The sequence below is a fragment of the Volvox carteri genome, assembly GCF_000143455.1.
Source record: "Volvox carteri f. nagariensis unplaced genomic scaffold VOLCAscaffold_100, whole genome shotgun sequence".
NCBI classification, from domain to species: Eukaryota; Viridiplantae; Chlorophyta; class Chlorophyceae; order Chlamydomonadales; family Volvocaceae; genus Volvox; species Volvox carteri.
Window position 1 is genome coordinate 148,200 of NW_003307643.1, and position 14,572 is coordinate 162,771.

The 14,572-nt window shown below is 54.6% G+C and overlaps 2 protein-coding genes across 2 annotated transcripts in view; both read right to left on the reverse strand.

Annotated features, from left to right (window-relative positions):
• Positions 1–3,089: 3,089 nt before the first annotated feature.
• VOLCADRAFT_99961 (uncharacterized protein) lies at positions 3,090–6,236 on the reverse strand (the record flags this gene model as incomplete). Its single annotated transcript, XM_002958629.1, has 5 exons — positions 3,090–3,335; positions 3,566–3,646; positions 4,878–5,006; positions 5,510–5,672; positions 5,875–6,236. The coding sequence occupies 5 exons, from the start codon at positions 6,234–6,236 to the stop codon at positions 3,090–3,092; spliced, it is 981 nt and encodes a 326-aa protein (XP_002958675.1).
• Positions 6,237–11,606: 5,370 nt separating this feature from the next.
• The window catches only part of VOLCADRAFT_120018 (uncharacterized protein), a gene marked incomplete at both ends in the record, with an annotated part of 4,277 nt that continues 1,311 nt past the window's right edge, over positions 11,607–14,572 (reverse strand). Inside the window, 5 exons of the mRNA XM_002958630.1 lie at positions 11,607–11,930; positions 12,483–12,551; positions 13,198–13,244; positions 13,302–13,411; positions 13,954–14,069. Of these exons, the coding sequence (XP_002958676.1) occupies positions 11,607–11,930; positions 12,483–12,551; positions 13,198–13,244; positions 13,302–13,411; positions 13,954–14,069 (666 nt within the window). The remainder of the gene's footprint in view (positions 11,931–12,482; positions 12,552–13,197; positions 13,245–13,301; positions 13,412–13,953; positions 14,070–14,572) is intronic.

Genomic DNA, 14,572 nt, shown 5'->3' on the forward strand with positions numbered 1-14,572 from the left:
ACCCAGGGCAGGGTCTTAGTAAGGGGCCTCGTTCTGAAAGCGATGTCGAGCCAGCGACAACACTTCCTCAGGGATTGTAGCAGTTAACATGGAAAGACTCAAGCTATGCTGAACGCTGGTACATTCAGGACGCGCCTGCTTCGGCTTCTGCTGCTTGGCTGTCGGCGCATCCTTGGTCGCCGAGGAAGCGCTCGCAAAGGTCAAGCGTGCATGGGACCGAAAGGGAACTGGGCCATGGCAAGGGTTGAGCACTGCTACTGAGCGAGGTGTGGTCGCAAATGTGGTCCGGTGTGGCCCCTTTGCTTGGAGTGACTTCATTCTCCTTATACCGTTGCTTCACTGTGATGCTTGTTATGAGAAAATGTATATTAGCATAATCTATTATATATTATTACAAGGATAAGGTCATTCCAATTTGAGCTTCGCATCCTGTTCACATGAACAGTAAGTCTATCGTAGCATAGCTACCTCGGCCAATGGCTTCCTTTCGTGCTAGTGGTATGGCATACCAACTTTCATAAGAACTTCGCCAAAAAATCTATAACTAACTGCTAAAAAACCGACTCAAAAGATTATTCCGAGGGCGCGAAGCTCGCGCCGAGACTCGAACTCGGGTTGGTGGATTCAAAGTCCACAGTGATGACCACTACACCACGCGAGCAAGTCGCAAGGGGGTGCAAATGTTTGTAAATCTGAAAAATATATAGGCAAACCAATACACATGTGCATCGTACCGGCCCGCTCAGTGCCGAGTAACGTGTGCAGTAGGTTTGCAAAATCCATTGCCATCAGGCCCCACCAGGTCCATGGGGGAGCCATCAAGCGCTCGGATGCCGTGCATGGATAGCGAACTCGGATACTGGGATACTCAAAGAAATGTACGGCAAAGGTATGCTTGTAACAAGCCATAGATGGCCGTGGAATGCATGGAACACGTATGTAAATATCAACAATATCAACAATATCAACAATTGAAAGAGGCCATTGCATTACTGGACTACTTGCTTCGGTAAGACTGCGCACGCGGCTTCTCCAGCCCATCTCCAGCCCTTATGCCTGTCGCCTCCGTTCATTGAAAAAAACACTCACCCACGCATGCGCCCACCCACTCACCCACCCATAAACACAACCAAACGCACGCACGCACAGCTGGCCGAAAAGAGCTACGCTAACGCGCTTCCGTTTCCTCCTCCTCTGGATCCAGATACGCTGTCCTGATTGACCTCGCCTTAATGCAATGGAGCGCGACAAGATGATGAAAGGCCTTCATAAGGCCCTTCCCAAGTTTGCACTGTACGATAGTTAAGGCACCTCCAGTGCAAAAGAACGAAAGAATGAAACGAAAGAAAAGGATCGCCATGAAGACGCCATCTGGGTGTTCCCCATACATACACCCCTCCAGACACCCCTCCATACAAACCCCCTTGCCCCCCCTCCATCCCTTTCCCCAAGTCAGTTTTCTGGTCGCGATTGTGTATCTTCATAGGGTGAAAATAGATGAAATGTACGCAACGGCGCCGTGAGAATTGCTAACATTATTTGTTTTGATGTTTAAATTTATTGACTCCGCGCTGTTTCGTGGGCATGTCCTTCATATCGGGCGGCTGTATATCATAGCTATGAAAACCTCGAGCACCGTATAGCCTAGGAGGTCTCTTCTTTGGTGCAAGTGTCGACGGTGAACCGATGGTTCGCCTCGTTTCCATGGATTGGATGCGATCCCTCGTACGGGGTGATATTACAATTCAGCATGCATCATTGCATGAATGAATAATATGGCCACCAGGAAGGCACAGCTGCTATGTAGGGCACACCACTAGCGTGAATGGTTGCGTCATTAAATTAAATTATTATCCTGTACGCTACAATGCTTTACAATCAGTTTACATGAAAAAAATATGGTCAAGACAGGTGAGGACCTTTGACACCCGGGAGGAAATGCGGCGCGCGCACTGCAATGTACTTGTGTGGAAGCAATGGCCCATTCTAGGTCCATGTGGTAGCTGGTACACAGTACGGCTCTACACGCGCTACGCGCTAAGCGCGACCACCAGCATCTCGAGAGGCCTTTTCAGCGGCCAGCTACTACAGTCCAATAGTCATCTGACAAAGCCGGATCGTGTTGGAATCCCCTGAACCTCGGTTTCTGTGCATGTGGGTGGTATTGTGTTATTGGACTGGAAAGCCACATGTTTGTGGGGATTGGGACCCCCGACAGGATTAGGATAAGGGTGCTGCAACGGGATATGGATTAGATCTCCGTCCCTCGGGATGTGGATATGGATGTGACCCCCACTCTGGATAGGGACTTAGAAGCGGACCATCCTTGCTGGGTCTAGAGGATGGCTGACCGGTACCCAACCCCTGGATTAAAGGATTAGGTACCCGCTGCAACCCCTCCGACGGGTGAAGATGGATGCGGACCAAAGTATATATAGCGCGAGAAACGTTGATGCGACCTTGACCTCTGTCCATGGAACGCAGCCAAACTTGTTTGTGCTCATCCGAATAATTCCGTCAGTTACAGGCGAAATGCCATACAATATGGAATGTTACTAACATTCGTTAGTAACGACTTTCGATATTACGCTTTAGCGGGGCGAGATATCCTGTTTGGTCGTTACAGCCGAGGCCACACAGCCACACGGCGGGGGGCAATCCTACACGGCGGGGCCCCTTGACGTGCTGCGCGCTGACCAGCCAGCCAGCACAGCAGCACAGCAGCACGCAGCAGCTCAGCATCCAGGTCTGGTCGCTCGCCTCACTGAACCAGGTGTAGACAAGGCACTTCTTATGCATGGTTAAGCACCTTCCATTACAATCAATTACGGTCAACCGAGTTTTGTCCCCCGGCCGGTAACCGATTGGTACGGTAGCCGGTAGCCTAACGGTAGGGTGACCCATCGGTATAGGGTAAAGCCTGGTAACCCTACCGAGGCCAAAACCTACTATTGGGTGTGTTCCATAGGACGGTCTGTCGGTTACCGTAATGCCGCCTACACACATTTGGCCTGGCAATGATCTGTCTGTGATTCTGTGATCTACATACGGAGGCCTCCGTGGACAAGGTGGCGGTGTGAAGCCTGTTCTCATCCAGTGCCTCCAACAAGAGCAGGGCCGACGGCCTCCCCCGGCGCCTCCGCCAGCCGCCGAAGCCTCAAGGCATGCTCTGCGCTCATGACCGCCAGGATCCGGTTGCACCTGCGACCACCCAGTCGACCCGAGGCGATGTCCCGCAGGCGAGCCAGGTGATGTGCTGTCTGCAGCCCCTGCAGCCGCAGGTGCTCGCGTACTCGCGGTTCAGAGTGGGCGATACAGTGGGCCTCGTGAGCCACCTGCAGCACGTGGGGGCCGTGAGAGGGCACACAAGAACGAACACAAGGCCGAACGGCCGTTCGAGTCCCACGTCGCCCAACCCTCCAGTGCGCGCATTCCTGCACCTCGCGTCTGAACGGGAGCAGCAGCAGCAGCAGCATCCATCCATCCATCCATGCTACCCACCCGGCCCGGCCGTCCATTACCCGGCCGCCTGCAGCCCGGTAACCCTAGCACCCCCTCCCCCCACCCGACCAGCTGCTGCGCTCACAAAAGATTCCTCCAGCTGCTGCCGACTGAGCGCCTGCTCCAACCGGCTCAACACGAAACGCTGTCGGGGGACGGATGTAGAAGTACCCACAGGGATGCCCTGTGCGGAGTATGTCCCATGCGGGTGGTGGTGAAGCAGCAGCAGTAGTAGCAGTAGCAGCAGTAGTAGCAGTAGCAGCAGTAGTAGCAGTGGCAGCAGTAGTAGCAGTAGCAGCAGTAGTAGCAGTGGCAGCAGTAGTAGCAGTAGCAGCAGTAGTAGCAGTAGCAGCAGTAGTAGCAGTGGCAGCAGTAGTAGCAGTGCAGCAGTAGTAGCAGTGGCAGCAGTAGTAGCAGTAGCAGCAGTAGTAGCAGTGGCAGCAGTAGAAGCAGTGGCAGCAGTAGTAGCAGTGGCAGCAGTAGTAGCAGTGGCAGCAGTAGTAGCAGTGGCAGCAGTAGTAGCATTTGGCAGCAGTAGTAGCAGTGGCAGCAGTAGTAGCAGTAGTAGCAGTGGCAGCAGTAGAAGCAGTGGCAGCAGTAGAAGCAGTGGCAGCAGTAGTAGCAGTGGCAGCAGTAGTAGCAGTGGCAGCAGTAGAAGCAGTGGCAGCAGTAGTAGCAGTAGCAGCAGTAGAAGCAGTGGCAGCAGTAGTAGCAGTGGCAGCAGTAGAAGCAGTGGCAGCAGTAGTAGCAGTGGCAGCAGTAGAAGCAGTAGCAGCAGCAGTTGCAGTAGCAGCAATAGTAGCAGTTGCAGTAGCGGCAGCCACGCCAACCCAGAACAGGAGCCAGGAGGGTCACTGAAGGGCGTGGGCGCTAGAAAAGAGTTTGAAGCAGGTTTTTCCTTTTTCCAAAGACCTAGAACGGATACTAAACGGATCCTAAACAGGATTACGAAACAAAGTCCTAGGTAGGTCCTAGGGAGACCAGATGGGATTCAGCTGAGAGGAACTGCTCCGATGACGTTCAGAGGACAGCCCCAAACGAGGTGGCGACGACAGCACAGCTCAGGAGGTCCACACGGATCGGGCACGGAAAGCAAGGCAGGAAGTTAGGAAGGCAAGGGGGAAAAGGCGAACCACGAGCGAGTGAATGTCTGCTGGCAAGGAAAAAGTGCTGCTTAGGAAAGGGGGAAAGGGAGAGCGCGACAGAGGGTAAGAACGAGTGGTGAGCAATCAAAGAAAAGAAAGGGACACATAACGGGGCACGTATACGACGGACACCGCGGGGGGCGCACGATGGACAGGCGCACGATAGACAGAAGGGGACAGACAAAAAAAGAGAGGGACGAAGAGAGTCACAGTCGCAGACATCGCTCTGACCTGCAGCCACGTGCTAACCGCGGACCTCAATTTTGGATCCGCGACCTGCAGGAGCGTTCGTCTGTACGCCGCACTGTCTTCGTCGGTCCAGAAATCATCCTCACCCAACGCCTGGAGCATGATCGCGTCCTGAAGGCACCTCAAAGCACCCGGACAGGGAAGCAAGGGGAAGATTGCGGGGTTGCTGATGTCGGGGTGATGATCATGCTGGTGTAGTAAACGGTCGGCATGTGCACGGGATATGCACACATGTGCACATAATGATTCCATCAATCCATCAATATTCCACTATAAAAATACCAGGTGGAAAGCCAACTCGTCGCAAAGTCAACTTTCACCGGCAATAAGTCATCCCGCTCTTTCCCTCTATCAGATTTCCTCTGATGCCCCCTGCTAGGGGGAACACCCCCCTAGCGGACCTCATGTGCATGGATGTCGCACATGATGTGCCCTCCAAAGCTTCCCTCCGCTAGCTGCACCTACATCGACATGGTCCTCACCTCCACGTCTATCCCGTGAACGTGAACGGGGCCGCTGCGGTTGCCGGTCCCGGGCCCCGGGCCGCCGGCTGCTGCTCCCCTCCCTGGAGCAGCAGCAGCAGCTGCTGCTGCTGCTGCTGCTGCTGCTGGCACTGCCCCTGCCGCAGGTCCTTGCACGGCGAGATGCGCCACAGCAATGGCCTCAGTGAGGTGCAAGTCTCGGTTAGCAAACACGTTGAAGAGGGCGGCCTGGGAGATGAGGATGGGGCTGGCGCCCTGGCCAACCACCTGCAGAAGCGCGTGATGCCAACGCAGGCTGAGGGAGCGAGCAGCAGATGGAGCAAGAGGGAATAGCATGGGGGAGATGGAGGGGGCAGCGCGATCAGTCGTCAACACGGTGAGAGCGGAAGGAGAAAGATCCAGGTGTATGAAAGGGGTGGGAAAGGAACCAGCTGGTGGCGCGCACGCAGAAGATAATGGTGTTGGAGCTGGGCCCTGTTGGGGCCTTACTGCCGTACCGGTCAAAGTCGTCGGCATGGTCCAAGGCGCCGGACAAGGAAGTCAGGGGAGTGGACAGGAGCTTGTCCATGAGTCCAGGGTACATTGCTTTCGCCATGCGCGTGAAGGACTTGGGATATTGGGGCTGCACGTCGAGAGCCACGGCATCCGGCTGTACGCGGTCCCAGACAGCGGCGACAAGCGCTGGGTTGTAGCAGTCGTCATGCTTCACCATGAGTATGTGAATTGACGTTGTGTGAGTTGGTGAGGTCAGCAGGACCGGTTGGGACACGCAGTCCTGGATGCGATGGGCCGTCGCCTCAGCCCATTCGTGGTCTAGCAGCTTCGGTAGTCGCCCACATAGCTCTTCCGTCTTGTTCATATAGAATAGACAGGATTGAAACGTATTATCATCGATTTCAGATTCGGGAACGACAAGCACCGGCTGTAAGTCATCGAGTATTCGCAGCTCAGATCCGCGTTGCTTCTGGGGTGCTGGCGATGCGCAAGATGATGGCGTTCCGAAGCCCTTTCCGGTGGGTTTGCCGCCAGGCTTTTTCGTCTTTGCGGTGCAAGCGACCAGCCGACTTGGAGGTACTATTCGCGACATGCATGGCCCGTGAACTAGCATTGATAAATTAATTGGATTTCCTGAAGAAAGCGTCAAAATTTACTCGGTTCTGTCCTCGAAACGTCAAGCACTTCAAACCTAGCTAGCTTGATTTTAACACCCCATCAAGTTCAATTGGCGCCATGTAAGGAGCTTTCTGCATCTGAGACTGGCTTTAGCTAATTCAGATTTTGGCAACCCGGCAGGACGTCGGGCATCGTGTCCGCACATCGGGTTGGCACCCTCGTTTGTTCGGTAATAGGTTGTCCGTTGCAATCAACATTCGACGTTCCAACTAACAAGGGTCAAGCGCTTCGGGGTCCACTGTAACAATCGAATTTTTAAGCGCTTAAGCCATCAACGGCCCAAGGAGCTCAACTATGAAGCCTCGTCCACATTGTTTACAAGCGTTTAGGCCGTGGGTGTAACGTGCTCAGCTCGCGCCGAGTTATCTTTAGCATCCGTTATTTCCAGCAATCACGTTGATAAAATATGCTTCTAGGTGCATGCATCGATCGGCAGGGCTCCCTGATTAACTTGTTAGGGGCTATTCCATCCTATCCATCCATCTAGGAGGACCTTGACAGAGGACAGCGCCAACCATAACAGCTTGTTGCGCACGGCTTCCTGGCGCCACTGTACATTATCTAGTTACAATTAAGGCCCATATGCAGTGTGGCTATCTTCCTTCGTATAGACATGGAACCCTCGGCTATTTCCTCCCGCCAGAAGTTTGCCCAAACATGGATGGCTGGAGCATTTCATTGATCTATAAGTTAGCAAGAACCGGAAGGACGACTCCGTCACGCCAAAACGCCGAAAGACGTACCCTAAATCTTTGACACCTGAAAGATTTTTCTTCACGCTGGGTGCCTATTGTATTGTATTGTATTGTGGTTACAGTATTTCCGCCGCCGACGCGGCGGGTGCCCTCACGAGCCGTGAGGCTCCAGAGCACGCTGTTGACGCTCATCAAAAACCTCAGTAAGGAAAGTAGCGATTTTCCTCGGATTGGTATTAAGAAATACCTTGCGCATATCAGTATCTTCAACGTTAATCAGAAACCTATTACGCAACTCAGTATACGCCTCACACTCCATGAGCACATGATATTCATCCTCAACCTTACCCGACGTACAGACCTGACACGTACGGCACTCTCTCGGCCTATGGTGTCCTTTGTTGACCTCCAAAGGCCAACAACAAAGACGGAATTTGGCAACCATACGCAACTGGTTGACCGGCAAATAAACACGCAAATAGCCTGTGGGATCGGAGCCCTCTCTTGCTGGTGAAGGGGAGCCCATCCAGTTATGATACCTGCAAAGCGAAACCCCTTTACCTTGGAACACACGCGGATCACCCCCTTGGCTGAACTGATCCCAGTCACTTAAAAGGAACGCAGATAACCTCTCCAGAACCTCACCCACTCGAATCAACTGAGACGAGTATACATCTACCTTCTGAGAAACGGAGTCACACGCCGGCCACTCATGCCCAACCAACGCAAAATGATGAGCACTTTAGACGACCAGCAATCCACTTTGAGATCAGACAGAAGAGCCAGACGGAGATCATCTACTAACACGTCATGATAGACCGACCCACGGGACTTGACTATCTTATTCCAGAAACACAACGCAAGGCGTAACCAAAAGTACTGCAAAGGCAACTGAGACAGCTCCCTGTACAACAGCTTGTAAGGTACCTGCTTGAGCCCAGCACAACGTAAACAGAAGTCACGCTGGACCTGGACCATACCATCTTCCAAAGCCAAATCAAAATATGACTTACCAGCGGGTAAAACACCTTTACCTAACCGCAGGACGGAGACAATCCTATCAGGACCCCAGACCTCAGCACCATAACAGAGAACCGAACGGACCTGGGTGTCGAACGCTTGAAGCCGAACGGCAGGAGCCCACACCCTGTTCTCATCCAACCGATTACTTAGACCGAACATAGCCCGTCGCCCTGCTTCCAAAAGTTCGTTGACACAACTCGCAAACGGGGACGCAGGGCCCCAATAGAGACCCAAGTACCTAACGCGACCACACCAGTTAATAGGACTAGGAACAAGTAAACTACCAACCATGGGTGGGTGCCAAAGCGACCCATCAGTACGGAGAGGAAGCATGAGCCTCACCCCCTCAAACGCCCTCTTAACGACATCAACGGGAGCAGCCACAACAAGGGCCTCACATTTCCGAACGTTGCAGCGCATACCAAAAGCAGCACAGAACTCAATAAGCAGCTTAAGCGAGAACTGGAGGCGTGCCAACGAGGTCGCGAACAAAGTAAGGTCGTCTGCATAGAACAACAGAGGCAACCGACGATCATTAATGACAGGACATTCGTGTGCACGTGTGTTGAACCATTCGTCCATACCATCCCTCGCTTCAAGGTAGTCGGCAATAACCTCAATGAAGAACCCGAACAAATTGGGACTCATGGGACACCCCTGCTTCACGCCCTGCAGAGAGGCAAAGATGGACCCTAGGCGACCGTTAACCTTGACCCGTTGGAGAACACGTTCGTAGCTGGCTTTAAGGGCCGTCAACATGGGTCCATGCACACCCCTCTCCTCAAGACGCTGCCACAGGCTTGCCCGGGGCACTCTATCAAAGGCTTTCTCAAAATCCACCTGACACGCATACAGGGCCTGATTGCTGCCGGGCCGCTCATAACGACTTTTAAGATGACGAACAACGAACAACTGATGAACTGTACTGCGCTTTTGACGGGACCCAGCCTGAAAACGGCCTATGCGGGAGTATGTTGTTACAGGGTGGTTAACTTCGCCAGCGGCCCCCTTTCCCGGGGCAGTCCCTGCTCTCCCCTGCTAGAGGGGCACCCTAATCCGTCACCCCATCCGACTTCAGAATGTATTCGTTGGGTTCGGCAACTCACCACCAGCATCCAACCAAATCTAGCGGATCAACGGCGCATCAACTTAGTTCATGGTTAGCTCGCAAGTTGATTTTATCACGACCTACATCGTCCATATGATGGGGGGGCCACCTCCCATTTCAACACTCCTCAAACACCCGAGGAACCGGCAGGCGGATTTGAACCCGTGTCGGCCGGGAGCAGAAGTCAGGCCTTAACCTCTGCCAGCCGCGTGCCGTATAAGAATGTATGTCGCCTCAGCCGCGTGCCCAAAGCTCTCCGGGAAACCTCAGCCGGATAGCGCAGCTCTGCCGGCGGGTGCTTCACGCAGCTGTTTCTTGAGGGGACTCATGACACCGCACACAGTTCGTGGCCTGGATTCGGCGCCACGCAGGATTAGTGAGAAGGAGCGGCGGGTCGAGGTATCCACGATAGATTTCCGGTTATGAGGCGGTTAGGGGCGAGAGGGGCCCACGGCTTACCGCCCACGTCAGGGTCTTAATGCCTGGGAGAGGGGGGTTGCTTCGCTGCCTAGGACCCCGGGGGCCTTGTGGTCCAAACTGGCCGCCACGGTGGCCATCCAGATGGCGGCCATTCTCTTCCGCGACCCTCGCTACCCTCCCTAAGCATTGCTTATCAGGCCAGTACGTTTTATTTATCCTGATTGAATTGTGTTCTTCTGGATTCTGTCTTAAGAAGCCCGTAAGGGCCCGTACGAGTGAGCCGTACAGCACAGGGAAAGAGTGAGCCCTAAATGACAGCGGGAGTTTATCCTACACCCCTCTCCCCTCACACACGCACACACACACACAGTTTTAAAAGGAAAAGCTAAAGCCAAGCATGGCGAACAAAGCGGACCAGCAGCTGTCTGTCAAATCTGGTTCCCTGAGCTGAGCCGTGCCTAAGCCTCAAGCCTTAAAAGGGAAGACAAACCCCAAAAGACGCCTCAAGCAAGCAATGGTTGTTACAATCAGCTGAAGAAGTTGGACGACTGAAGGAGTAAATAGCAGGGGGCATGGCATTTCCATACAACACGAAGGCGCGCAATTCGATCAGTGCTTTCAGGGGTAAACCATTACTGATATACATGATAACATGATACAGCGGGCAGTTGTCTGGTCAACATAGCGAATAGCCCCGTGAAGACATAAGGGAAGTCCTGGCCGAAATACAACAAAGCAGACTCGGTCGATAGGCCGAACCGTGCCTCCTTTGCTTGCCTTGGGCAAATGCAATGACATATTAGCATAGCCGCATTCCCGCACTTCATAGCATATGGATGGACCTCAATAGTCAACAGAATGGAGCACGAGTGACGGAATGTCCAGTCAACCACCTTACGGACACTGATGATATGCTGTATATGTGTTATGTATGTATGTCACAGAAGCATGTTTGCTACAACCCGACCTGATTGACCAGACCATTGACCAGACCATTGACCAGACCATTGACCAGACCATTGACCAGACCATTGACCAGACCATTGACCAGACCATTGACCAGACCATTGACCAGACCATTGACCAGACCATTGACCAGACCATTGACCAGACCACTGACCAGACCATTGACCAGACCCCATAACTGATCGGCCTATCTCCCAAGCACTGCGAGGTGTCAATCAGGTTCGCCAGAGGGGGGCTCATTCCCTGTCCGAGTAGGGGACCTCAACCCCTCTCAGCACGGCAAACCCCGCCTTCAGCCGCCCAGCTGTAAATCTCCCCAAGAGTAGTGTCCGGTGTCCGATCCATCCGTGGGCGAGCACCCACGCCCCGGGATGGCTACTCTCACTCACCGCCTTCACTTTCTTTTTAAGGCCGCTTCAACGTATTTCTTGTTACACGCACCAAGGTCTCAAAACAGGAAAAAAAACTCGTATAAACACAGAGCAAAACTCCCTAAATCTTCGAATATTGCAAATGCAAAAGGTTCTCTTTTCGAAGGGTCGAAAGAGCGAAACACCCCTGCACCCGTACCCCTGCACCACTGCTGCATGCTTGTACTTCATCCCGCATGCGGTGTACTACGCTGCTTGGCGCACCACTCCCTCACGTGCCGACTCACCTTCCGATGCCACCCTACCCCGGTGTTGTGTCACGTCTTTTTCGGAAAAGAACCGATCGGTGGTTCTCGGGATCCCGTGATAATAAGAAGCCCTCCAGGATACCAACCCCGGGGGGGTGTATTCCCCCCCCCCGGGGGTATGGGGGGGCTCCCCCGCTGCAACAACACCCACAGCAACCAGTGCCATCACTGCACTTTCCTACGAATAAGGCCCTTCATCATGTCCAAACTATTACCGTCGGGTGTCAGTTCGTAACGGGCGCCACCACCACAACCACCACCACCATCAGCACCAGCAACACCAGCACCGCCCTCGACATCCTCAGCCAGCAGGAAGCCCGAGGGGGACAAGCCGCGGATGATCAGCCGTGTAACCGCACCGCCCCCGCCGGTGCCAGTGCTCCTGCCGGTGGTAGAAGGGGTGGTAGTGGTGGTGGTAGTGGTGGTGGTGGTGGTCGCGGAGGAAGATGGACTTGTCGCGGGCGGCTCCGAGTTGTCAAAGTCCAACACCTACTCAGCGGTCAACATCAATATTAGCCCCCGGGGTCAAACAGCACCCGACAGCACCCCAGACCGGGGGAGGAGCGCGCCGGGAGGGAGGTGTAGAACAGCAAGGCGAGATGACACGGCGAGGGGGACAGAGGGGGACAGAAAACTCAGCGGAAAAGTGTAAAAAGTGCACAAAGCTGGCTGGAAAGCGGAGACGAGTCAACGGGCGCGGGGGAGAAGTGAGAATCCATTGAGGCTCTCAGGGAAAAGCCAAGCAGACAGGTGATATGATGACGGCGAAGGGGCGTAAGCTGTGGTGATTTCCAACCATGCATTCCTCGTCGCCCGTTTGCGGAGAATATCCCTCCCTCCCTCCCTTCCGCTCGCTCTCCCTCCCGGCTTCGGCTTCCGTGTCCGTGTGTATCGTCCAGGGTTTGCCGTAATCTTCACACCCCTCCGGGCCCCCGGGGCTACACTCCCTGGCGCCCCCTTCGACATACCCAACGTAACCCCACATACATACATACGTACATACATACATACATACATACATACATACATACATACACACACCTGGCCAGTGTGCAGCCAGTTGGTCAGGTACTCGGCCTCCAGGGGGGCGAACCCGTGCTCCTCGAAGATCTGACGATGATGGAGTGCAGGCCGCGGGGAAATGGGCTCATGAAGTACGGTGTTATAAGAAATGTAGTAGAGAAGGAAAAGAGGATATCAAGGAGAGAGACAAGTAATAATAACATATCAGGACTAGAACGCGATGGGCAACCCATATCACATTTGTACACGTAACGTACTACAATTGTACAACATGTAAGTGAAAGACATTGTGGGTGCACCTGCCTCCGCCCCCAATGTCGCTCCGCGTTCCTGCGACTGGCTGATCATCCCTGGCGCCAACCCCTTCCTGTTGCTGCCGCCAACCCCCTACCCCTACCCCCCTACCCCTGCCCCTACTCCCCTCCCCTACCCCTACCCTCACCCCCCTACCGCTACTGCTACCCCACCCCCCTGTCTCTGTCCAAACCCTCCCTCCCCTTCCCTCCCTCTCCTTCCTTCCCTCTCCTTCCTTCCCTCTCCTTGCTTTGTACGTCGCAACACTTGTATTGTCGACTGTGCATATGACTACCGCCTCGCGCCGCTGCCCCTGCTGCCGCCGCTGCTGCCGCCGCTGCTGCCGCTGCTGCTGCTGCTGCTCCCTTCCCCCACCTCCCCCGTTCTTGTTCCCTTCTCATGCCCCTCCCATTGCCCCACTCCTGCCGCTATCGCTTACGTCGTACACTTCCTCCAGAGCGGCAAGTATACCCGTCAGCACCGCCTCTCGTGAGACAGACGGACGTACAGACAGCTCCGATGCAGCGGCCCCCGCGGCCCCACCTTGTTCTCCCGCCGACCGCTCTGCCGCTGCCCGCTCCAGAAGCTCGTCCAAGCAGGTGGTTGGAGTTCGGTTATTGACGTTGAGGCCAATGCCCGTAATGACGTTGAAGCTGGAAGGACGGTGGGCCGATGACGGGCGGGGCCGGCGAAGGAACGTCGTACATAGGGTCGTACGTACGTAGGGGTCCGTGAGGGGAGTTGGACAGTGAGACACGGGGGGCAGTGGTGGTGGTGGTGGTGGTAAGTCGAACCACCGGGGGTGGGGGAACGTGAACGCGGGTGTCCAAGAGAGCCCCCCGGGGCATTGCGGGGAAGGGAGAGCGAGGTGCGAGGAGTACCCTACCTGTCCGTGTGTCTGAGTGTCTTACAACGGGTCGAGGGAGAGGCGAGGAATACTACCCCTACCCACCCCCATGCACCCACGAATCCGGCCCTCCAGCCCACACCGCTACCCAGCAACTAACCACTAACCATCCCTGCCCTTCACCCACCTCCTCCACCCCCATCCACTCCTCCTCCTCATTATCATCCTGCCCTTCGAAAAGATCCCTCCCTTGCAATTCCAAGACTCCCTTTTTTCGGTGTTTTTCCATGTCTCCCCCTTCCCATCCGCTCCCCCTCGTCCACCGGCCTCTCCCCCCCCCCAACCCACCATCCGCCCTGCCATGTGGTGTGTATGAGCGCCCCCGCCACCTTCAGATCCCCCGAGTAGATGTCGTTAGGCCACTTGATGCGGAGCAGGCCAGGGAGGGGAACCAGACCGGCGTCCTGAACATTGGGACCGGGTGGTGATGGTGGGGGTGGGGGTGGGGGTGAGGAGGAGGAGAAAGAACCCGCGTGTGTACGACCCCGAGGTAGTCATCAGGGCATCACGTGCATTGGTGTGGTGTGGTGTGGTGTGGCGGCATGCAAGTGCGCCTGCGGGTTTGTTATTCACAAATGGGTGTGTGTGTTTTGGGGGGGGGGGTACGTGTCTGAGGCCGCAGGTCTATTAGTTGTACGTTAAAAAGCAACGTAGTTTCCCTTTCGGGAATCTCACAGCATGCGCTGTGAGATTTGTTAAGCTAGCAGCTTGGGGTTGTTCAGAGCTCTTGGCTTATGGTTATACCAAAATTAAAATTAAACCATAATATGTACTGTACGGACTTTATTCAATAAAGTCAATCACTTAGCAGGTAGCTACTAACGTAGACTGTTCGCCTGGTGGTGGTGGATGGTGGTGGTGGTGCGTGGCATACGCGGCTGAGCGTTTCTCACGCTCCTCCACCAGC